This window comes from Hirundo rustica, chromosome 1 (assembly GCF_015227805.2).
Source record: "Hirundo rustica isolate bHirRus1 chromosome 1, bHirRus1.pri.v3, whole genome shotgun sequence".
NCBI lineage: Eukaryota > Metazoa > Chordata > Aves > Passeriformes > Hirundinidae > Hirundo > Hirundo rustica.
In genome coordinates, this window is record NC_053450.1 from 66,955,045 (window position 1) to 66,980,924 (window position 25,880).

The 25,880-nt window shown below is 37.5% G+C and overlaps 1 protein-coding gene across 2 annotated transcripts in view; it reads left to right on the top strand.

Moving 5' to 3' along the window:
- The window catches only part of TMEM245 (transmembrane protein 245), a 76,745-nt gene extending 53,139 nt beyond the window's left edge, over positions 1–23,606 (top strand). For both annotated transcript variants that reach the window (XM_040086389.1, XM_040086380.2), the window contains 4 exons: positions 12,417–12,517; positions 13,833–14,007; positions 15,462–15,656; positions 16,679–23,606. In XM_040086389.1, the coding sequence (XP_039942323.1) occupies positions 12,417–12,517; positions 13,833–14,007; positions 15,462–15,656; positions 16,679–16,724 (517 nt within the window). In that variant the 3' untranslated portion in view covers positions 16,725–23,606. The remainder of the gene's footprint in view (positions 1–12,416; positions 12,518–13,832; positions 14,008–15,461; positions 15,657–16,678) is intronic.
- The last annotated feature ends 2,274 nt before the right edge of the window (positions 23,607–25,880 follow it).

Sequence of the window (25,880 nt, forward strand, 5' to 3'; positions counted from 1 at the left end):
TGTAAGCTGGGCATTTGCCTTTACCCCAGATACCTGCCTTTGACTGAGTTCCCAGTTCTCACAGGCACTGCTGCAGTGCCTGCCTCCAAGCAGCCCTCCAGATGGGAACTGGCGGTGTTTGGACTATGGAACACAGATTTGCAAATTGGTCATAAACCAGTTTTCCCAATTTTGAGTAACTTTCTTCATGAAAATGTTCCTATGATTTTAGACTAAACGCTTGTGTGTACTTTGTTGACATATATTGCATTTGCTTCTCCTCGTTGTTTGCGTCTTGTGGAAGGCAGCATTTAGTCTACAGGGAAGGGGAAAGGTTAGTAGTTACGTGGTGATTCTCTAAAACACAGTAAAAAACCTGGGAAGACTATTACTACCAAAGGCATATGTGGCCACAGGGATTTCTGACTGATGTGTGAAGTACTGGATCTCTTTCAAATCAACCAACTAATTCAAAATTCCATGCTGGAATTTCATGTGCCATTGCCTGTAAATGAGGTGGGAAATAAAAATTTAGGAAAGTTATAATAATCCCAAATACTGCTTGTGCCTAGCAGTAAAAGAGCTTCTGTTCTCTAGTAGTTATAGTCCTTCAAGCCCATTTGGTGTATCTGTTTTTCTTTGTTTTGCAATCTCAGGTCTTTCTCAGTCTGATTCTAACTTTCTTGGTGTGGCCCAGTTCATTACTCTTTTTTTCTTGATACATTCTTCATTTGTCCTTTGCATTTCATCACTCCACAGTTCTGTCTCTTGTTTTTCCTTCCCCCCCACCCCCTTTTGTTTTTTTTTTTTTTTGTTTTGTTTAGTTTTGGGGTTTTGTTTGTTTGTTTGCCTGTTTCCCATCTTGCATAAGTGGGTATCAGGATAAAAATGTAATGAATTATGAAGGTAATATTTCATCATGTGTGAGAGTCTCCCTTGACTGACAGTGGTGGTTAGTTGCCTGTAAATAGAGTAAACACATGATTTACTTTCACTGCAACCACTTAAAGTCAGCCATAGGAACCAAGGAAGGGAAACAGGAAGGTGCCTGACAACTGTGGCAGAGGTTGAACTGCAGGAGTTCTTTTGGCAGCACTCTGTCAGGTTTAGGAAGATTACTTGCTTTAGAAACGTTCGGGCCACTTGGACCAGTTTGCTGTATTTAGATAATTTTAATTCTTAATAGTAGTTAGTGATTTTTTTTGTTGTAACTGAAATTAATAATGCAGCATTTTGAAGGTTGAGGGGAGTCATTTTCTGTCCATAACAGGTGGAGAGATTTGCTTGGTTCAGAAGGATTCTGTAAAATACAGTTGGTTCCTGGGTCACCTGCTTTACTGCTTAAGTAGGAAAATTATATTCTTTAACCCTGAAATAGGGAGGGGGTGCTCTTGTCTGGATTTTTATTTTTGTTTTGTTTTTGTCCTGAATGGATGACGCCGTAATTCTCCAAATCACAGGTTTCCAAGTAGTAGCATGCACACCTTTGCCTGAACCATTTTCCTTTCCCTGAGCAGCATGTTGTTCTCTTCCTGAATGCACCATACCCTTCTTCCCTGAAGCTCCCATTCTGCTTGCTCTGGTGGAGATATTGCACATTACTAAGTTGCATGTTCTCACGGCCTCAGTGCAATTTAGTGTGTGCGATACTTTCACATGAGTGCATGCACACGGGTATGGCTGTGGCTTAAAGTTACTGCAGCTTTCAGTTTTGGTGGGGCCTAATTAACGTTGTGCAATGGTCCTAAACCCAGATCAGTGTTCTGAGTGATGCCTTGAGACGTGTTAGTGGAAGTTTTTTCTGTAATGCCAGGAAGATGGGTACTGTTTGTTTTCAGTTTGAGAAGGGTTATCATTATTTGCTTCATTTTCTTCATTTGCCGTGCACACCTCAAATTTGATCAGATGTTTACTGGTTATAGAAAAGCTACTTAAAATATTATGTATTTCTAAAGAGGAAATAGTTATCCTTAGCTGAAATTGGTTGGGAAATCAAAAGATAGATTTGATGGGAAAAAAACTTACAATGTCTTGATGGATGAAATAGGTCCATCATGAAATTTTGACTTTTATTTATTAACATCAAACAAACAAACAAAACAAAAATCTCAGCTGTTTAAACATCTAACTGGTTTGCTGTGGCATCTTGGCAGTGATATGGAGAAAATGAGACAATGATACAATTCCCACAGAAAACAATAATCTTCCAGCATGTTAAGCTAACGCTTAGAAAAAGCAAATTGTTTGATCTTGTTTATTTTACTGCAACGTTAATAATTTCTTTCAGATTAATTTTTCAAAGATAACTGTTAACTGATTATGTCTTGACAGAATTTTTGCATGCAGTGAATGTTCTTTAGTAGGAGTTAATTCTTGCTGAAATCTTTTGTCAAAGGAATGCATTTAATAGGACCTTACTGAAATTTTTCAAGCTTTATTTAGGGTATATGTTATGAGATGGGAAAAGAACTGAACAATTGTCTTCGTGATTCTCTCTCAATCGTGAAGCCAGTGGCTTCCTAGCTTGTATCCTGCTGGCCACAGCAACAGTGTGGCCAGTGGGACCAGCGCAGGGATTGTCCCCCTGTACTTGGCACTGCTCAGGCCACACCTCGAGTGCTGTGTCCAGTTCTGGGCCCCTCAGTATAAGAAGGACACTGAGGTGCTGGAGTGTGTCCAGAGGAGGGCAACGGAGCTGGTAAAGGGTGAGGAGCACAAGTCCTGTGAGGAGCAGCTGAGGGAGCTGGGGTTGTTTGTCCTGGAGAAAAAAAGGAGGCTCAAGAGAGACCTAATCACTCTACAACTCCTGAAAGGTGGGAGTCAGCCTCTTCTCCAAGGCGTGAGCAGAAATGGCCTCAAGCTGCACCAGGGAAGATTCAAGTTGCACATCAGGAAGAATTTCTTCACAGAAGAGGTTGTCAAGCATTGGAGTGGACTGTCCAGGGAGGTGGTGAAATCACCATTTCTGGAAGTATTTAAGCAACAACCAGATGTGCCATTTAGTGCTATGGTTTAGTTTACAAGGTGGTGATGGGTCAAAGGTTGGGCTTGATGATCTTGGAGGTCTTTTCCGACCTAAATGCTTGTAAGATTCTCTGATGAAATAATTGCCTAGTCTAAAACTTGGAATAACAGACACATTTTGTTTTTAATTACACTGAAGAAAGGAAAGCTTCAATTGAGTTATTGGAAAAAGAGGAAAGAGTAGAATGTGGTCTGTAAATCTGTAGGAGATGCCGCATTGTTTCAGTACATATGCTGAACCAAACTGACTGTAACCATAACCCGATTATCTTAGTGGGGTATATAGTAGTATTTTTAAGCTGCCTATTTTAGTAGCAATAAACACATGACTTGCTCACGCCACTTTTTTAGTCTTAAATATTCTCGTATTTGCCAGAAGTATCACCCTAGGATTTGTCTTTACTTCTACGTCTTTTTATATAGAAAGTACTTGTCCTTAAATACAAAAGCTGTCTGTGTATTGCTTTATGTACACGTGATTTCAATCAGTTACTAAAAAAATATTTCAAAGTAAAACAGATCTTCAAAGAAAATTTCAGGAAATAATTTAATTGCTCTTACTTACTCTTTACTCCAAAATTTACCTGAAACTATGAAAAAATGTTCATTATTATACACATATAATTTTGATGAAGCATGTTACAGTCTGCAAATTTAATCTGAATTTTACAGTTTACTACTCCTAATTCACAAGCTTATCTAAGTGCATAACCTGATGCTGAAACAGAGAGTTCTGTTCTCTCTGCCCTGCAGGCTGATATCAAACACATTGAGGCTACTGAGGACTCCTTGCTTTATGAAGGACAGTGCTGATATTTTGCTATTGGCTTTTTTCACATTCCAGACGGCATGTTCTGTATGTTCTAACAGCAGTTTGTCTTAGTGCATATTTCTAGTGGGTAATTCTCTGGTTCTCCAGTGATTTTTAAGATTGAAAGTATCTGTAAACATGCAGAAGATGTGGGTTAGTGCATGTGTGAGCGGGAGCACATTTAAACACATAAGCAGATTTCCCTGCCATCTTTAAGAATAATTTAACTACGCTGCATCTTAGGTACTAGTCCCTTAATTATGTGTTGCACTTAGGCTTTTATATATATACACTACTTTTATATATATATATATATATATACATATATATATACACACACACACACACACATATATATGTGTGTATATATATATACACACACACACACACTACTTCTCCTTACTTCAGTACCAACTTTTAAAAAGTCAAAACTTACTTGAATGAAAGGTTAACTCATAATGACATAAACTGTACTAGTAAAGAGAATGGTGCTTAAGTTACATCTGGAATTTAGATCACTTAATTTTTCTCTTTGTTTCTAAGGCAGGCTAATTGGAAGGGATGGAAAGAAAAGGGTTGCTGAAAGATTTCATTAAATATTTAGGGAAAAGATATTTCATCAGGTATTTTTAAGAATAGAAATATAGTATTAAAATTATTTTTATTATAATGTTGCATGTTTCTCTGTTTGCATATCTAATAATTCTTTATGTGTGATTTAATGTTGCAGTATATGTTATTATAACCTTGGTTAGATTTCTGCTATCTAAAATACAGATCTGTTGTAGTATAAGAAGATAGCACGCTGTCTTATGTAAAACCTCAGGATTTCCTGATATTTCAAAGATTTAACATCACAGCTTTAGCTTTTTACTCTTTCGAGTTATGAGGTCAATCCATTGTTGAAATCCACCAACATAAGCAATGAAAATACTCCCTTCTTTATGCTTGTGTTTCATAATGTTATAGTAGGAATAATCTGAACACTCTAGGATTTTCTTATTATAAGACTGCAATGGATCTCAAGCAGTATTGACTCAAGCCAGCTGTTGCTCTCGTTCATGAACTTTTCAGGCTAAAATGGGAATCTTAAAGAATTTACATCCCTACAAGTTGTGTGGAGAACAGGAAATATTAATGCTAGTGCATGGTAACAAGTGAGTAAGGCTGAAGGGGGAAGAGAGTGCATATCTGAACAGCAAAATATTAAAGGCCATGGAAATGAGAAACTATCCTCTTAAAAACTTAAGTTTTTGCTAAATAAATGAAAGGATCATAAACTTCAGCCGGTAGAAATAGGCCTAAATTATGAGGGTGGTGCTGAGTTGGGTTCATTTACTCAAAGCTCCACAAAATGCTATTACACCAAAGTATAATTTTTCACATGCAGCAGGAGCAACAAGCAGTCAGAGGGCTGAGGGATGACAAGGGGCACTCAGCAACCACGAGGCTGTTGCAGTGGGGAGGTAAATTGATGCTGTTTTGCTTGTTGCTGTGAAGGTAAGTGGAGGGAGTCACGTTTTAAAACCCTTCTTATGGATGAGCTAAAGCAGAATATCACAGAAATTACAGTGACTGTACAAGAGCTTCTAGAAAAAAAACAGAATAAATGAGCAATAGCAAATTGTAGGGAGTGACTGATGGTAACTCACTATAGAAATCTCAAGGGCAAAATAATAATAATAGTAAAAAATGTTCCAGGAAACCCAGGAAGTACAAACTTGTAAGCTAGATGGATATTGGTACTGTAAGGCTTAGTAGGAACTTCAGGACATACCAGCACCTGGTGAATATGATTTAGTTGCATAGAATCAGTGGAGTTTTCACAGAAGGAAGTTCTGCCTCATTCCTCATGTTTTTTGAAGTGTGGGCAAGCAAGAGCCTTTATAATTTCATCTGTCTGCTATGTTCTGCCAAAGTTTCATAAAGGCTTTTTACAGTATTTGTTTCCTGAGACTTTCGGAGATAAGGGGTATTGTCTTTATACAGGAAGAGGGTAGGTTTAAATTAGATGTAAGGAAGAAATTCTTTACTGTGAGAGTCGTGAGATACTGGAACAGGTTTCCCAAAGAAGTTGTGGATGCAGCAGGATTGCAGACAAACTCAGTTAGAAGGCAGCAGTTTCTGGGAAATAAAATGACTGTTGAAATGTGGTGTAGATGAAAGTGATGCATGTGGGGGAGACCCAGTCCTAACTTCACACATAAACTGATTACTTCTGTGCTGACTCTTATCACTTGGGAGCTATATTTTCTGGTACACAGGCTAGCTCACTACTTGGTAGTACTTAAAAATCATCTGCCAGGCATGTCAAACATTAAGATTTGTTACCACAGACCTAGACAACAGAAACACAGAATAGTATTCTCATTGTATGAAACTATGATTTTCCTGTACCCTGAGTTACTGTGTGCTGTTCTGGTTCCTGCATCTCAAAAAGCTAGGACTGCTACAGGACTGGTTAGAGAAATAAATGCATGCATCAGTTTCTCTGTGAGGAATGACTGAGCAGGTTAGGACTCTTCAGCCTGGAAAAAAAGATGCTACACAATTGAAGTTTCTAAAATCAGAACCAGTGTAAAAAGGATGACTGAGCTGAGACTGTCTGTGGTCTCTTCTAGGATAAAATCTTAGCGTCACCAAAAAGCAGCCAGGCACTTCCAAAAAATGCATTGGTTCAAGCAGCAGGCAGTAGGGCATAGGTATGATCTTGCAAAAGAACACTGGAGTTGCAGCAACTTGCAGGATTGAACAGGAGGATTAAGAATATATATTAATTGAAGATTAATTAAGTAGAAAACCTGCATGAGGGTTGTGATACCCCCTGAGGTGGAAGCAGAGGTTGGAAGAATGCTTGGGGGAATTGTTGAAGAGGTTTGTCTGTTTCTTTTGTTCCCTTAGCATCTGCTTCTGGACTCTGCTGGAGATGGGATGCTGGCTAGACAGATCTTTGGTTTGCCTTTTTATATGTTATGTTCCAAGATGAATTTTAAGATGAATGTGGTATTGCACTTAGTAAACATCATCTACTCATTATAAAAATCTGGAAATGTTGGAGCTAGTTGATTCAGAAATACTGGTCCTTTCAAATGTGCTGCTCAGAAGAATAATTGTAAGCTTACAATTACAGGCCAAAGTAGTAATTAAAAAAATTAATACAAATACAAAGGCATTTTAAAGAAATACTCAGGTGTAGAATTTCTTACGGGTTCATTGTTATTTTTCACAGAATGTTGATGTTTCTCAGTTAGGGTAGAAAGTCTTTGTGCCACTGTGTCCTTCAGGCTGGTTGCTGCTCTTTAATGATGTTTTGATAAAGTCATTGGAGCCTTGTCCTGCCTTGGGAGGTGTATGCAATATTTGCATCAGTTTTACCATTTGGAGGAATGATGCTTTGATAGAAGACTATATTGCTTTATCTGATTAGTGTCATTACTAGCCTGCATATGTTGGAACTGTTTTGTTCAGTTGTATCATTCATGAGGAGAAATTAATTTCAGCAGCAAAACTGTTGAAATCTTGTCATGGAGTCATCTCTGAAAGCAATTTGCATATTTATATTGCTCCTGAGATAATCTTACTCTGTCAAGAAACACTTCTTGCCACTTCTGCTTTATTCATAGCTGGCATCTATCTTAGTGCACTTAGCTTACTTTCATGTTAAATTTGAAACTGAAATATAAAAAAGGTCACTTTTTATCCCTAAAAGAACAGAACCTTAGAAGAGAGTCAAAGAACAGCTTAAGAGGCTTTTTTCAAAAGGATGTCTTTGAATCAGTTCATTCTTCAATGTTCACCAGGTGATCACTTGAAATTTAGGGGATCATTGTAGGAGAAAAATACATTGGTCTTTTTAAAGATAATAGTAACTTCCAACAGATCTTGGTGGTGTGAAGAAAGAAAATCCTTCACACACCCCAAGAGTTCTTTGGTTTTGAAGTTATGGTGACAATGAGTGTTAATTTCAGCTGGGCTAAGCACTGATGTGTTCTTGCTCTCCAGCCACAAGTGTACTAGCTTCTTTCCTGGGGGGAATGCAACTATTTAAGCCACTGCTTATGAGTTGTCCAGGGAGTGGAAACCTGAGCTATTTTGTTAAAACTAACCCATCATGTAACCATTGCTATGAATTCATCGTTAAAATGAAAGAGCTGAATCCATTGTAGAAAGTGTCATGGCACATAATGAAGACTGTGCTGGCAGGTAGACGGGCCATCTGGGACAGAAGTGAATCTTTGGAACAGAGGAATGGGCAGGCTCCTTTCCTGGGACACTTCTGAGCTAACCTGCTCTGAAGATAAATTGTGAAACCATGCTGTGAAGTTTTGAATGCATTTCACTTATACCTTGAATTCACTTTTAAAATATGGTGGTTGTATTCTCAAAAGAAACTGGATAGCTGAGGCCTCTTAAAGCATAATTTTGAATTTGTTGGTTCTCTGTACAGCAAGGTTTACAACAAAGATGCAGCACAATCCTTTTAGTGTTTACTTAGAGAATGTGGGAAAATACCAAACATCAGTGGTATGAGGAAGATGACAAAAGAATGAAATTGTCTTATTCTAACAGTATTTCTGGCTGAGGGTGTACCAAGCTTGCATTTTAATTGGATTGTAAACCGTTGTATGGATTGTAATGTGTTTTGTAAGGAATTTAGAGAAATGCTACTTCTTGCAAACTTTTCCAAAGATGAATACCATTTTTGTCTAGTTTTTACTCTTATGCCCATTCACAAGCCGGGATTCATATGCCTGTTCATATAAATTTAGTATAATGACCAGAAAATCCCTCCTCTGAGCCTATTATATGCTTACTCTAATCTTTCTGGTAACTCAAATTCTCATTATTTCAGCTCATATGCTCTTCTTTCCTCCAGTGCTCTGGGAACAGAGAGATCTAGAAAGCCATATTTAACTCCAAGGTGAAAAAATCCATGATCTGAGCTGAAGGGCTCTTTTCAGCTGGGGTTATTGCAGCATTAGGTTGAAATTTCTGAAATCTCATTGTGTCAATAACAGTGAACAGACTTTACCTGCAGGCTCTGTGAAGTGAACCTGAATTCAAGTGGACATACATTTGATATAAACTACAGTAGTAATAAAAAGGAAGCTCAGTCAGTAAAAGAGAAAAAAAATCCACAAAACCCATAAACTGCAAAGGTGGCCCTTTCCCTTGTGGAGTCTACAAGCAAATTCCCTAGTTTAGGGACAGAACTTAGTGGAAGGACCTTTTACACACACAGAAAAAAAAGTAGGCCAACTGTGCAGAGGCATTTCACAGAAGTTTCTTCATTTTAAAACTGAATAATGTGCAGCATGACCCATGTCCTCTGACTACTTTTTTTTTTATTTTACATGCTTTTCAAAGCTCAGTAAAATGGAATATGTATGTCTGAGTATGCCTTATGCCAAATTGGCATGAAGTGCTCATAAATTCCACATTTGCAGATGACAGCTCTTGCAGGTAAAGTGGTTCATCCAGATACAGTGCCAAAGTGAGACGTGAGCAGCAATTGGATTGTCTGATTTCTGAATCATTCAATTATTCTTGTATACAAAAGGGAGCTGTATGTGTGCCAGTAATGTATTAAGAGATGAAACTTACTTACTGTCATAATTACACCAGGAAGGTCTGCATTTTACAGATGGTAATAAATTTATGCAGCACTGGCACTAGCACACCTACATCATCTTTAAGGTCTGGTATCTCAGGTGCCGAGTAGCTGAAGCTGAACTGACAAGATTCTGGTTGTTGTTTTCAGATTTTTTTTTTTTTTTTTTTTTTTTTTTTTTTTTTTTTTTTTTTTTTTTTTCTGCCTTAACCGTGACGCAAAATAGATATGAATTTCCAGACTTTAAGATACAGTTTGAAGGGATTTTTGACAGTTACTAGAAAGCAACAAGTATGAGTTTTCAGAGAGATTAAGATTCTTCTGGTCCATACCTGCCACAAAGTAGTATCCCCTGTGCCTTTATAGTGATGTTTTATGACTTCAGTTGTGGCAGACACCAACCAAGGGGAAGGAGAGGAGGAGAGCGACACTAGGTGCATCCTCCTCTCGCTTCCTGCTTGACCACTGGTGCTTCCCAACATCCCAGCACAGTGTGATGGCTTCTCTCAGTTGTGAGCATTAGAAGCACGGAGCCAGAGAGATGCTGTACTGAGTCTATCAGACATATGCACTCTTTGGCCGTTGAAGTTATATGTCAGCTTGCAGAATGACATCAGGCCAGGACTACCTGTTAGTCCTGGACTAGTTTTTCTGTTGTTCTACCAGTGCATCTGACTGCTTAATCCTCGAGCTGAGACTAAGAAAACAACTTGTTTTATAGATGCCTTCAGTGTTTTGTTTTTTTTTTTCCCTTGGTTGCTGTCTCTCCTTTGGGTACCATAATAGCACTTTCTTCCCGTCGTTTGCAGTCTCTCTGGGAAAATCTAAAATGACTGCTTGTAGATGGATATTTTAATTTCAAGTGAAGTTGATACTTCAGTTTTCTCAAGCTAGAGGCCTGTCTCACCTCTTGTACACTGAAATGTAGTTTTGGTGCATACATAAAGAAATTGTTAAGACCTTGTTAATTTTACTACAGTATAGAAAACACCTTTTTGGAAAAAAAAATGAGGAGATACTCAAAGACTGTTATAAAATATTTTTTGACAGCTTTGATGTATTTGTGCCACAGTTCCCGTTGGATAAGAAAATTACTTGCTTGAAGATTACTGCACACTGGTTCTTCTTAGAAAGTTGTTATGCTGCTATGATATCCTCAGAAAGAATAGACATGAGTTAAATGTCACAAAAATGCAGAAAATTAAGACTTTTGAGTATCTAAAGTATGAAAGTATCTTGAAGTTTTAATGCGAATTCACATTTAGCATTGTTATTGTGGCCTTGGGTTTGGGGATTTTCTTGCCTCCTTGCCAATTTTTTTTTAATGTCTGAAACTTCTTTTCTTATAACTCAAATACAAGTGAGTATGTCACTCTTCAAAATTTGTAGATTTCATATTATTTTGGTCTGACTTTCCATTTTAATAGAATAAAAGTTCATCTAAGCTGAGAAGTATTGAGGATTTTTTTTTTTTTACTGAGGCCACCATATATTTGTAAATGTTCCCTGCCTTTCTTTTTGCACCGTGTAATTCTTGCCTGTCAAAGATTAGACTTGTTACTTCAGGTCATTCTTTAAAGCTTGCTTTTTTTCTTTATTTTCCCTTTCTCTCTTTTGGAGGGGAAAATGGCTGACAACATTTGTTTCTGGTGAGTCTTTTAAGAGAATCTCACATTTTGAACAGTAGTGTTGATGAGTGAGGTTTATTATGCACTCATATCTTCCAGTGAATGAATTTTAAATAAGTTAATTTTGATTTTGAAGTCATGTAGAAATCTAAAAGTGAGCCCTCAGGTAGGAAACAAGGGCAAGAATATTCACACTGCCTAAAGAAGTAAGAAGATAGTGGCCAAAAAGCAGAAACTGGGAGTCTTGGAATTATTTTGGGTACCTCAGAAAAGATTCTACCTAGTAGTTTAATATCACAGAAGGTTTCTTTGCTACAAGGCTTTATAGACTCAATGGAGGAAGGAAATTGTGCTGTTATAGACTTTAGATCCAGAAAGGGCTGTTTCTTTATGCCCTACAAAGATTCCTGTTCTATGTCTTCCTGTCTTCTTGCCCTGCTGCAAGAGTTCCCAAAACTGCCAAGACACAATCACCATGAGTTATAAATGGGAACCTAACATCAGGAAACTTCACATTTTTCTTTGCTAAAAGAGTGTATCTGCCACCACTTCTGCAATGATGTACCTGTTCTGAGCTGGGGGACTTGGTTACCTGGATCCAAGCTGAAATAGGGATTTCAGGAAACTTCACTTCTCAAATATGGGTGAAAAACTGACATAATACAATAATGAGATTTAGCAGTTTGAGATTATATAATGTTTCTGTGACTGTAGACCTAAGGCATGGGTTTCCAGTTCAGTTATGGGATATTCCACATGTGTACCTGCCCTGGTGCTGTAAAAATGTCACAGCACTTAGCTGCCTGTTTGCTGTCTCTTGCAGCCATGGTCACGCTTAAGAGAGGAGAACTTTGGATGTAGATCCAGTGGGATTGAATTATTTTACCAGATTTGCTATTCGGTTTTTAGTAACGTAGCCTTGTGAGCAACCTAGAAGCTGGGGGGGATCCAGTGAAAAAGAGCAAGTATAGAAATGTAAGCAGATAAAGAAAATGGATGAACACCTAGAAGTGGAAAAGAGGAAAGAAAAAGTAGTTTGTATGTAGAATGGTACTGCTTCTCATAGAAAAAAGGTTAATTTTGATAGAGAATGTGGTCTGATACTTGAGCAGTTTCTTTCAAGGAATTTATCCCTGGAACCCATTGTTATTTGTGTCTAAATGCTTTTAAATTACACGTGTGGTGAATATTTATTCTTCTCAGAGGGAACAGATGTATAAAGGGTTCAGTCTTAGATTTTGAGATGTGTTATTTGTGGCATTGATGGCTTTTCAGTTATTCAAAGCAACCTGTCTGTGTATCTTCATAGTTCTTGGAATCTTCTTGCTAATAAAAGTTAACAGAGTTTCTTTGATCGTTTTAGAGGTGTGTTTGATGCTTCCCTCAAAATGGCTGGCTTCTATGGACTCTACACTTGGCTGACTCACACTATATTTGGGATTAACATAGTCTTCATACCATCTGGTAAGAATTTGAGCAATTATGTTTATAGATAATATCATCTAATTATTTACAGTACAAAACCAGAAATATTAAATGTTCCTGACAAGCTTAGGTCTGATCTTTGAGAACATGGCTGTGGGAAGGGTGGAGAGAAGACCCTGATTGCTGTCTTACCTCTGAGCCTTGCCTTTTTCTGTTTTCACAACACATTCCCTGCCAGCTGTTTTACCTCTTCTTTTTGTTTTGTTTGCTGGATCCAATTCCTTCTCCTTTGTATTCAGTCCAAGTGTTTTCAGATTTTGACTATTCTATGTGTCTTGGCTTCTGTTTCTTTCACAGTTGACAGGTGCTGATTTTTCAAGATACCTAAATGCAGGAAGATATGGTATCATGGAAATGCATGATAGAGGAATTCTTCTTATTCTCAGTGTCATCTCACTGTGTTACCAGCCTCTGGTTTTCTTTTATTATTTAATCTTAGTTTTGGAAATGGGTGGGCGGTTTCTCAGGAAAAAACCTTCTCCCCTGTTCCTCTTTGCCCCTCTTTTTCTAAAAACAATAAATAATAGTAATTGCAAACTGCTTGTGTACAAAGAAGCATAAGGAGAAGCTATGAAGCATCAAACCCCAATAAAATGGGAAGTGGCTGTATTGTAAAGTGCAACTACCTTAAAGGCATTGATCGTCACTACACCTACTTAGAAAGTAATGAGTCTTATTTTTTCCAACTACATGCAGAATCTTAAAAGTTTCTGCTTTCTGGTTAATGAGACCAAAAAAAAAACCAACCCCACCTAATTCTGCTTTGTATATGTTTATTCCTGGTGCATTAAATTACAGTGGCAGCAGATCTGTATTCCTTTAGATTACAGCAGGTCTTTGTTATAAGCAGAGGAGTGTGCACCTGTGTGCACACGTTTGCATACAGAAATGTGTAAGTCATAAATCTCATGTTTGCCTGCTTTCTCCTATTATGGATGACTGCAGGAGATGCAGCAAGTTAGAGTGAGACTTGGGTTCCTTTGCTTTCTTACACAGTAAGAAATGTACATGATTGGTATAACTTCAAGGTTTTTTTGAACTGGTGCCTCTTAACTCCTTATGACTGTCTGTTGCTGAAGCTCTTCTGTATGGAGATGGTGTGATTTTCTTTTTTCCTAAACCACAGCTATAAAACACCAAGAGCCTCATGTGGCACTTCTTCAATGCTTTGTTTATAACAGCTGATGGAAGTGGGACTTACTGGTGTGGCAAAAGTGTCAGATTGTAACTGTAAATATATTTGTGAAATATGTTTCTGTGATCTGTTTTTCACTTCTGCTTCTGTGTGCTCTAGCATTAGCAGCAATCCTTGGAGCAGTGCCATTTCTGGGGACGTACTGGGCAGCGGTCCCTGCAGTCCTAGATTTGTGGCTTGTGCAAGGACAGGGATGCAAAGCCCTTTTGCTCTTGGTTTTTCACCTCTTGCCAACCTATTTTGTAGATACAGCAATTTATTCAGATATATCAGGGTAAGTACATTGAACACTTTTTAAAATGAGCATTGAAAAAATGATTGACAATCACTGATGCCTTTAATTAAACTAATTTTTCTGAAGCATGCAAAACAGTATCTTCAAGCACAGGAGTAACCTCATAGTAAGCAGTTTTACTGACTTAAGTGCTTTCGTTTTCCTGGGCCTCTTTTCTGTGAACTTTGACACTTCAGAAATCTTGAACTCAACATCAGCAGAATGAACTGTTTCAGTTGGGATTGTTAGAATTGGTTTATGTTTTCTATTTATCTAATTATTGACTAAAGCTGTGTAGCATTTCCTTTTTATGTCCTAATGCCAGATGATGCTGCAGAGCAGATAAAACCATGAGCTATTTAGGCACCAGAAAATAATGCAGTTAATGTAGAATAAGGACATAAAGTGGTTCAGTTCTGTGTTGTTGGAAATTAGTGTTTTTACTAAACATAATTACACTGAACAGCAAGTACCTAATGATAATATGCCCAATATTAATATGCCCAACATTAATACTAATTTTCATAGACTGTGACTAGTCATTTTGCATTAATTAAAGCTAACAAGTAAAGTATAATCAAATTTCGGGTTTTTTCCCAACAATAAATCACGGATAAATTTAAGGCTACTAGCTATTTACATAGCCAATAATTCTTCTGCTTACTAGAATACATTTTTTTGGACTGTAGAGGATGCAAGCTTTGTTTACTGTCCAGAAAATATATGGGACAGGAATAGATTTTCTGACAGTGGAGGAAAATTGTATTTTTCCCAATATATTGAACAGTAAGCATCATGACAGCTTCCAGATTAGATTAAACCTATTTGAAATAGCCATTATTAGGTTATGCAGGGTTTTCTAAATGGCTTAACTTTTTAGTACTCCGATTTCATCAGGTCATCTGTTGCTTAATTTAGAAAACTAGCCAAAATAATGTTTAAACTGACACAAACGTTGGGGAATAAATGAAGTTTTTAAAGCTTTAGAAATTAATAGTGTCTGTTGTTGGAGAAACATAAAACTTTGTCACATTTGTCCTCTTGGGAGTGCAGTCTGGTCCTGCCAGTAGGTTAAGTTTGATCTAGTTCAGATGTGATTGAGGTGTATGATTTAATAGGTTGTGTTTCATGGCCTCATTTTGCGCACAGTTGTGATGAAGGCAGAGACTTAAAATTTGGGACTTTATAGAAATCAGGCCCACGGTGGAAACCAGATATATATATGTAGCGTTCCATGCTACAGCAGTGTTTGATCTGTTGTGTGACTATAGCACAGAATACAGCTTGGAGCTTTTGTGCAGCCATTCAGACAGCAGCTTATAGTGTAAATATGGGTAGCTATAGCTAGCTGTGTCACTTCCTAAGCTTAATAAAATTTCAGTGTTAATTCACATTTTGTAATTGCTAATGCTGTGTTTGTTGTTCTTAATTTGATCTCACTGTTCTTGTGGCAGAGGTGGTCACCCTTACCTGACAGGTCTCGCAGTAGCTGGTGGAGCATATTACCTGGGACTGGAAGGGGCCATCATAGGACCAATTCTACTTTGTATACTTGTGGTTGCTTCCAATATATATAGTGCCATGTTGGTGAGTCCAACAAATTCTGTGCCCACTCCCTCTCAAGCAACATGGCCATTACAGATTTACCGGTGAGTTACAAATGTCTTACTTGTATGAATTAGGTTTTCACACACGTCAGTCTACGTATGCACACATGTAGGGAATATTTGCCTGGGCTTCATATGAGTGTGAACTCACATCTGCATGAATATTGTCGTATTTGAAGAGGATTCAGCTGTTCCATATCCTAGAAATAAAAAGTATGACTGAGTGAAACTCATTGGAATATGTATACTGGAAGTGTTTGTTTATTGTCTCTCAGCCTCTTACGGTAGGCTAATTTAAAAAATTTGCTGATAATACCTTTGTGTCCTACAGTTTACATGTTGCTGTTGTGCTAGGAGATGATTGGACATAATTTTTAAACTCTCATTCATGGCTATCTAAGAGTTCATTGCCCTTAAAAAGGGGTCTGCCCCAAAATACTTCATTTTTATATCCGAATGTACAATACTGAAAAATATAAACATACTAAACATACTTAGATTTTAAAAAATGAGAAATGATTATATGCCATTTTTCCATTAAAAGTATGGTCCTTAGTAATGTCATTGAAGTTACAAAACTATGGAATATAGAAATGTATCTTTAAACTGTACAGTTAGGAATGGGATAATGAAAATACAGTTAGGAATAAACTCATGATTGAATAACTACTTAGAATTGTAAATGCCATTGTGACAATAGTAACAACAGTAGCTATTTTAATGTTTCTACTGTCTTGTTAAATGGTATGGGTTAGCTCATTATACATGTATTTTGAAGAAGATTCCCTGCTTGTCAGAAATAATTCTTTACTTTATTCACATAAATAGTGCTGTCTTCTTTCATCTGAGTAATTTAGGAGAAAACCCGCTAATTGGACCTGTCTGTAGTCTTGTAAAACTTAGATTCCATTTGCCTTGTATGACACAGATAGAGCTTCCAAATACAAAAAAAAAAATTCATGTGTGTTTGGTTCTCATTTATTTTGTAGGAAACAATTGTTTGGAATCACTGGGCAGATTTGTGTCTTACTTTTCACTTTTCTTTTCCTCCCCCAACCTCCCAGGTCACCTAGAGAGAGTCCTGAGGAGATGAAAATGTCTGCAGAGTGATGGAGGTGCTGGGTGCACCGCTGCGACATGAGGGAGTTGCTCTCTTCTGTCTTGGTTTCACAACAGCCATGGCCTTCTGTCCCTTCCCAGCTGTGCCTGGGAGCAGCTCACAGGGAAGCACAGACTGGGGTTTAGAAGAAAGCGCTAGAACATCTGCTGGCCTTACATTATTGTGCACTTTGCCTCTTTGAGAGAGAATGTCTACTTCCCATGGCTTTGCATACCGACACACAGTCAGCTGCCTTGTTGAAGCCTTTGAAGACCTTCTGTCTTATCAAAAGAATAGTTAAGAGGTCAAGTACATCCACTGGAGTCATTCTCTTATCTCCTGAAATTACTAACTTGGCTTTTATTTATTTGGTTATTTGTCTTACTAAACTGCTGTAGTAGCTTTAAAGAAAGCTGTAATTCCAAAATATTTATTTTTAGGCAGTCTGGTGGCAAAAGAAGGGCAAACCACTCATTGTGACATGAAAGTATAATATAATAGTTTGCTCCTCCTCAAGGTGTTTCTTTATAAGCTTCAACCATCAGCTGTAACTCATAATAACACTTAAATATTATTTATTATCTCTTACACGCACTGAAATTTAATGTTGTTGGAGACTGGTATTTTTAATACTTTCCTGGTATTAATAGAAATGCAAACTGTTAAATGTGGGTTTTCTTCTTACTGACATAGGACTTGTTTAAATAGTTTAAATCTTGCCCCCATTTGCAGCAAAATCTGATAATATTTTGCTGTTTATCCACCTTCCCAGTGGAGTCATCTTGTCAGCTAAATTTAATCAAAGGCCTTAAGTGTTTTCAGACAGTAGGAATGTGGGATGGTCGCATCTCCTTCCAATAGTTGGAAGAAGTTTAATGGGGATAGTTTAATGTTGTTTTCCAAATGCTGTGGCTGAGTTCAATTCACTTTTTAAGCAAATTTTACTGTTGGAAAGAAAGGGGAGAGAGCATGGATTTTGGTGTAGTTTAGTTGGGGCTTTTTTAACCCTGTAAGCGTCCAGCCAAATATCTTGCTGAGATAAAGGATATCTCTTAATATATTAAGGCATATCTTATTAATAAACAAATATCCTGAATTTCTGAAATTATGTATTGCCTAGGTCACAGCATGAAGTCCTCTAGTGTTTTTCTTCCATTTCTTTCATTTTGCTTAAAATGCAGCTTTGATGATATTTAAGGCCTTTTGTATTGATTGTCAAAACATTTTGACGCAATGGATCTTTATAAATGGATCTTTTTGTAAATGGGGTGTGGGGTTTTTTGGTAAATGTTTCATACTTGCACAGCTTTTCCACAAATCCAGTGAGGCCCTAGGTACAAAGTAGCAGATACACTTGCTTAACCAAAGAACCACCATTCAGTTTCCAGGAACTTGAATTGATTTCAGAGTTTGATTATAATGAGTTGTACAAAATAGAGACATGCCTTGTATTTATTGTTGACAGTAATTCAATGCTTGAAACAAAGGGATCTTATCCAGGGATAAGGATATCTAAGATGTGTGCACAAACAGCTTGCAATAACCAAGATGTTTTACTTGAGTTCTAGGAGTGCTGACAGATTTGGAACGTTCTTTCCATGATATTGTATGTATTTTTACGTTGTTTTGAAAAATATATTGCCATGGAAAGTGATTGGAAGGTATTCTGATACTGAGTAAAGAAGAAAGTCCTGCTGTGGGCTCACAAAAACCAGGCTGCCTAACAAGACACAAATAGTCTGTTCCTCAGTTTCTCAAAACAAGCTGCTGCAATTTTACTGATGAAATTGTATGTTTTGAGTGAGAGGTGTTGAGTATGCTTGTTTGTGCACACTTGGAGGTATGTGCTTAAGGGACAGACTTGGACTTAATTTAGTAGGTTGACTCAGGTTTATCAAAATATGGAAACATCCCATTTAATATTTTAAATTCTGAAAGATCTACACATCATTTTGAACTAACTGAATAAGAAGAATTGTTGATTGAAGTATCTGGTTTATCTCCTTGGTTTTGTGGCTTATGAAAAAGTTTAAATGAAACACATTTTTGTAATTGTTGCTGGCTAGGGTGGAGGATCTGGGAAAACCTGAGGCTTTCCCAAAATACTCCTTCAACTTTCTAACCAGCTGGAATGAGACCACCATTATATTTAGGCAACTTCTTCATTGTATTGCCTTTTTTTTTAGTTCACACTTTTGCACTGAATTGTTGTGTTCTTGTTGTAACTTCTTGTAGACAGCATTTAAAGCAACCTCTTTGCTCACTGGTCAAGACATGTTTATTGTCCACATCTGCTATCCCATTTTCTGAGACAGTCTTTTCATGCTTCTGTGGTACTCAGCTTAGTAATTTTAAAGAGTCATTCAAAAGCGTTATTTTGTTTGGTTTTAATTTTTCTTCTTCCCCTTCAACCGATTGCCTTAGATCAAAGAAGGTCCTCTGCTATGAAGATTAAAACGATGATTGAGACACCGTTAACGTCAATAATGCAAATGAGTAAAATCGCCTGAGAAGATACATTGCTGTTTTGAAATGTTCCTTTTTCAATGTGAAATCATTTTATATATCAAATTCACATCTGATGGGGTCTTGTTTGGTTTGTCCTCCGTTGAAATGAGGCTTCATTTTTATGCTTTCTGTTCCAAATTCAGCTCAAACTTGCCATGAAGTACCATCCATATTACATGCTTACTCAGTATATGTAGCTTCAGGAGCTCATGATGTGTGATGTACCTGATTGAGGAGCCAACTGTGTGGTTCAGTAATGTTGCAGTAACATATACTGCCAAAAAGAAAAGAAAAATAAGGAACAAAACTTGCAATAACACCTTCTGGGACTAGGAGCTATTTACTGATTTTCACCCTGTTTAGAAAAGAGGACCCACAAAAAACCTCCAAACCACAAAATACCACCTTATGAAAGGGCATACTTTGTTTGGGTTTTGTGTTTAGCAAGTATCAAATTAGCAGCAGATACCGAAGACCTTGTTGTTGGGTATTTAGCAATCTGTATTATTTTCTGAGCAGGTTCAGCCTTTGTAAGAATGGTTTAGTTTAGATCAGTCTCACATTAATGTGAAAATAATCAAACTGGTCATTTTGACTTCTCGTCTTTGAAAATGATATCTCATGGTTATGTTGCCTCATCTGCAGAAACAACCAGCAGTTCGGTGGGATAAGTTTTTAGTACATGGGTTGTAGCTTTCAAAAAAACCAGCTCAACCCTGTCCCCCCTCCAAGATCCCACAACAACCAACCAACAGAAAAAGCCCCAGCACTCTGCAGTGCAGTTTTCTTGGGAGAGACCATCTTTTCTGTAATGCTTGTAGGCAAGAAGTTGATGGCCTTTAGCTTTACCTTAAATACTCAGTCATTCCAGGAGCAGGTACTTACTAAGTGTATTTAGTATATTTACTGTTGAATATTTTAGAGTGCAGAAGGGAGTGCTTGTAGCAATGCAAGACAATGTCTTATGGTATTGTGAAATTCAAGTGTTCAGGTTTTTATTATTCTCCTTGAGGAAATCAGGCTTGTTGGAATTAAGTGTAGTGCCAAAGGGCTGGTGCTGTTTCTGGCACTCAGGTCTGAGTTAGCCTTTCCTTCCTGTACCTTGGCTGAACACTGCTATAGCAGAGCTGGCAGAGGTGACTGTGTGCCAGTTCACAGCCCAGCATGTTAGCTTCAGGTCACTGAAAATACTGGCGTAATTGGATCCATGAAGGAGCGAACTGCAATGGGCAGGAATCTGGCACACATTCATTCTGCCAGCCTTACTACAATATGGTGGCTTTCAACACAGGTGCACTGTGACCAATTGGGAGCAGAAATTACTTACTTCAAAAGGCTGCTTTTAAAAAGAACAGTTTAACATTATAATGATAGATATGATGCGTATTTTTCAGAAGTTAAGTGGATACCCGCATGATCTTTCCATGCACAGGGCTGTTTGTGTGTGCAGGTTATCTATGGTACACTTAGGCTTGTCTGATTTCAGGCTCTGTGTGGCTTCTCTTAAAGACACAGGGGAGGAGGATATAGTGGATGTGTATTTTGTCAGTGATTATTGGAATAGGAAATCCATAATCTGATTAATTAAAATAAGTAAAACCATTGTTCAATGAAAATTGGATGCTGTCTCCAGAATTATCCATTGTGGGTATAAGCATAACTTTTGAAATAGGTGTATGACTGCAGTGTTAAACATTGTTTTTCAGAAAGCCTCAAAAAACAAAATTTTATGAAACTGTTCTTTAGTAAAAGCAGCAGCTGAATTGCTATGCTCCTGATCCCTAGTACTAGGAATACCGCAGCATGTTGCCTTTCCTGTGGACCTGATACACTGAGGATGGAAAAATACCGTTATTCTACTGAGATTCCATAGCTTTGCACCGTTGGTAGTGGTTGTTTCCGCAGCTGCCTTGATTCAAACATTGTGTTTCTATTCTATTGACTTAAATTTGTCACTGTAGATAGTGCCATCTTAATGGATGCTGCCTCTGGAAGTGTCTACGATTGCCTTTGAAGGTACTGAAGGTTGTTGGAGTTGAAGGTTTAATAGCAGAGGTGACATTCTTCTAGAGATGCAGCTGCTTGCCTTGAAGTTTGCAATTTTACAAGAGAAAATTGATTTGCCAGATAATGTTTATTGAGTGCCAGCTGACATCTCTAAAATCCATGGATGCATCATCTTTATAAACTCTGTATTGACTTGTATTCCAAAGTGTAGTATTATTTCCTACACTTCTTGCTAAAGCCAACTTTGACAATTTCCTTATTATTCCTATTTGTACAAAACTAGAATCACTTAAAACTCTTAACAAATGTTAGGGAGGCTTGATCTTTGACCTGATACTATCTATCTGTCAGTTTTACTAAGGTACCTTAATGCTTTATGGTAAAATTATCCAAAATTGCTTTTAAGTGATAAAATTGAAAATAAGAAAAAAACCAATGTGGAAAATAAATTTGATGTTTTAAAACAAGAAACAATGCCAGAAGTCACAAACATATTCAGGGATTCTACGTTGGGTTTGTAAATGTATATATTGATATGCAGTGTTATATAAATATTGGGAGCCTTTGTCCTATTCAGACTTTAACTGAAAATTTTTTTTTAAGATACCTGAGAACAAAATAGTGCCTGTATATAATGAAAACAAGCAACATTTTCTACAATTCATGTTTACTTGATACAGGTTGAGGAAGAGCCAAGCAAATCCTGGTAGTGTGACTACCACTGTTTTATTGTAGTTCATATGAAGTAGAGGAAAGCTGCTAGTAATGCATTGCTGAGAGATTGCTGTTCCTGGAAGTGTTTGTACACGTCGTCTAAAAAGCTGCCAAAATTAATAGGTCATGAAATACATCTTCAGTTCCCCAGACTTTTAGATTCATCCACACCTCCTCTGGTATCTTGTATGGAATATGGTTTAGTACATGAGACTATTGCTTCCATCCCCTTTTGGAAATTGATTCCAGGACCTGAAGGCATGCTTTGAATGTCCATACTGAAATAATATGTCCAGTTCAGGAAGGAAGTGCTAATTGGAAGTAAATGCATCCTTGATCTGCTCTGCATATGGACGGACTTGGACAAATATAATTCATGTTGCATTGAATTGTTGATTAATTTTTTTTTAATATAAATAGTTCGGTGATACCAAAGCCAGGTTTGAGTGAGAAGCAGGGCAGATTTGCTTGCAGCACAGTGAATCTGCAAGCTACTAAAGCAGAGTGAGTGCTCTAGCATCTATAAATATATATACATACAAAGAATTTTCAGAGTGGTGATTTTAAAACGAAAAGTTGATTTATTCTCCTAGCCTCACTTTTTACCCACTAGACTGTCATGTACAGTGATCCAGTGAGGACCTAAAGACAAAAATGTTTCATGGTATTTGTGTAGATTAAATGTAAGAAACATCAGAAAGCCAAAAAGTAGTCATGCTGAAAAAGTTCATTAGGCTTAAGAACTGGCATATGGGCCATAAGGTTGGAAAAACAAAATCCCAGTATTTACTATTCTTCCTGCCAGTCTCAGCCTATACCTGACTCTCTCTCAAGTATCAATAAAAACTACTTTTGTGTTGTTCATAACCTACTGTCTGTGTAGATCAGTGTTCTCAGCTTGTCATCTGTCGTCACGAATATATTCCGCAAGCAATCCGTTTGTTCAGATTGTTTCCTTTAAAAACAGATTTTCTGTGCTTCAGTGATGGTTGGAAACCAACTTTTTATACCAGTCATTGGCTGCTTACCTATATACATATATATGTGTATATATATATATGCTAGCTAGCATTTGATGTTTTGGTCAAAAGACATGGGAGGGTTGGGGTTTTTTTTTCCCTCCTGGGGAAATTTCACCAAACTAAATCCAAAGAAACTTTTGACGTCCTATCCTAAGATTGGCTGCACCCTACTCAAGCCTAACAGCAGATGTTTTGCATTACAGAGCACAGGTTGTTCTAAAGTGTGTGTTCCTACCAGGCCCCATGGGGATTTGGAGCAATAACTTCCATTGTCTGTTGACACAAATTTTGTCTGTACATGTGATACATCTTCAGAATGGAACTGTTTTCAACACTGATGTTTTCATAATTGGGTTTGGTACAGTACCTGGTTTTGCATGTATAATATTGACAATATGACCCCTATGTCCATCTGTGGCCCAATAAAATGTGTAAGCTGAGGTTGAGAACTACTTGTGTAGACTGCAGAGGTATTTAAACTAAATAATTTTGATTGTATGCACCAGTCCTCATCCTAATAAAAATGGGGTTTGTAGCAGGTTTAAGAAGCTTTTAACTTGATATTGTATTCACACTGCGGTCCTTTGTAAGCACAGAATGGTTAATATATTTTGAAATAAAATGCCGTTAACATAAAGAGAACTGAGTTTGATTTGAGTGATGGGCTCTTTGGAATCAGCCACACAGGCAGCAGTTAATCTGGTGAGATAACAGGTGTGCTGGAGGCAAAGCTGGATCTGCAGTCCCCGTGTGTGAGTGAAGTCACTGAGAGAAGCCATGCTTCACTTTTCTTTACATTTTCTATGGGAAAGGGAGGACACAGCCCCCGGGGTAACCACAGCTCAGCTGGCACCTGGCAATTTGCTGCTCTGCCTGCAGTACCACAACCACACATCAGAGCCTACAAAAGCTCCCATTCAGCACCTGTGGGTAATTCAAATAACTTCCATTATGGCCTGCTCTCTGAACTGGAAATGGTGGTTTAGTGCCTCAGCAGAGTTTTAGATCATTATATTGACTATAAAGCAAAAGTGATCAAATCCTCCCTGCATGACTGCTCACCTTTTGAAATGAGATATGGCTGATGTTCCACTTTCCCTCCCTCTCACTCTTCTGGGAGCAGTCGCCTTGAAGTATTTCCTACAGGACAATCAGTTTTAGCTGGTACCTCCTTAGTTCTCTGAAGGGGTCAAACTACTTTAGTGCATATACAGCAGAGAGGGGTTAAAAATTGACACTAGTAACATAATTATGATTTAATTTTTAGTTGAGGCAAGTTTTCAGAATGCTCAGAATTCCTTTTAAGTTAGAACCAAACCAAATGCCATCTGTAATCAGGTAAGCCAAAGCATATCTACTGCTGTGAGAACTACTTAGGTCTTGCATGGCTTTTTTAGTCATTTTATTGTGCACTTAATTGTGTTTTTATTAAAGAAAATAAGGTGTTCTGTTTAACACCCATCTCAGATAAAGATTTATAGTGATGCAGCACCAACCTATTCCCTCAGTCTCAACTGTTTCTTCAGAATAGTTTAAGAGTTAAATGTCCTAAACATTGTATAGTTCATAAACATTTTGGGAGTGGGAAGATAAAGATTATGAAGGAGTTATCAGGCAGATAACAAGCAAAAATGTGCTTTTGAGTTTGACCAGAGATACAATTTAAAAGATTGCAGTCTTTTGGCTTTACCACTTAGAAAATAGCAATTGGCATTCTGAGGAAAAAGATATACCCTAGACATTCAAATACATCTAGTTGACATCCAGACACATGGTGAATGATAAAGAAAACTGAAGGCCATTCAGAAAGGCACTGAGATGGTATCTCATGCTGTGTATAAAATTTCATGCTGCCTCTGAATTATAGTGTGTAATCATATCAAGTGCAAGAAGAATTCAACTTCCATACTTTTGTCTGAAGGATGTTTGTATCAGTTTGCATAGCTTTATATCAAACAATTAATAGCTTTCTTCCACTTTCCCCAGCCAGAAATTATGCTGTGCAGACTTTTTTTTCACAAGGGAGTTCACATTTCACATCATCACAAGTAGTTCCTATTTTTGTTTTGTTTTATATAAGGTAATCATTGAAATTAGACTGTTAATGCTGCCATTACCTGTGCTGTGATGGGCCCTGGCAACTTCTTTGAGGAGCTGGTTCCCTGAAGTCCTGAGCATTCACCCTTGCAAGTGTTTTGGAAAAGCTGGCAGATGGAGGATAGTTTAAGGAAGAGGCAGGTTAGGCACGCTAGACTCCTCCACTGTTTCTACACCATTCTTGGTGTTGTAATAATAAATATAAAAATCTCCACTTGTTCCTTCAGCATAACTTGGTTTTAAACCCTGAGGGTACTTATAACACATGCAGGTGAAAGCAGGGCTCAAAGAATGCACCAACAGCTGTGTGGGGTGGTTTTCTTGGGTTCTCTTTCTTTTTTTCCCTTGCAAACTTGCAGCTGTGCACACTCTTGCATTCTTGATTCACAGATGGAATCAAATCCTTGTGCCTTAGATAACTAGGCTCTTTTGATTTTGCCTTTCTTACCAGAATCAGATATTTTTTTAATTAAAAAAAATAAAAACAATATTATCTTGGCCAAATACCTGCTTTTTTTTTTTTTTTTTTTTTTTTTTTTTTTAAATTTTAGAAGACAAACAGCAGAGAGAAGACCATTGTGATAAAACTTTGAGAAGTTTTGGTGCTTTCATAATTTGTTCATAAGTATCTTTCAGCTGAAGTTGTCTGACAATTTTAGGGAAAATCACACATAATCTTGACTGGCCTGACTTAAGGCCTCCTTTTGTTTTATGAAAGAGAAAAAATGTTTAATTTAGAAGCTTTGCATGACTTAACACAGCACATCCTTTTTAAAGCACTGCTGGCTGCACACTTGGATTGCTCAGAGAACCGGAGAG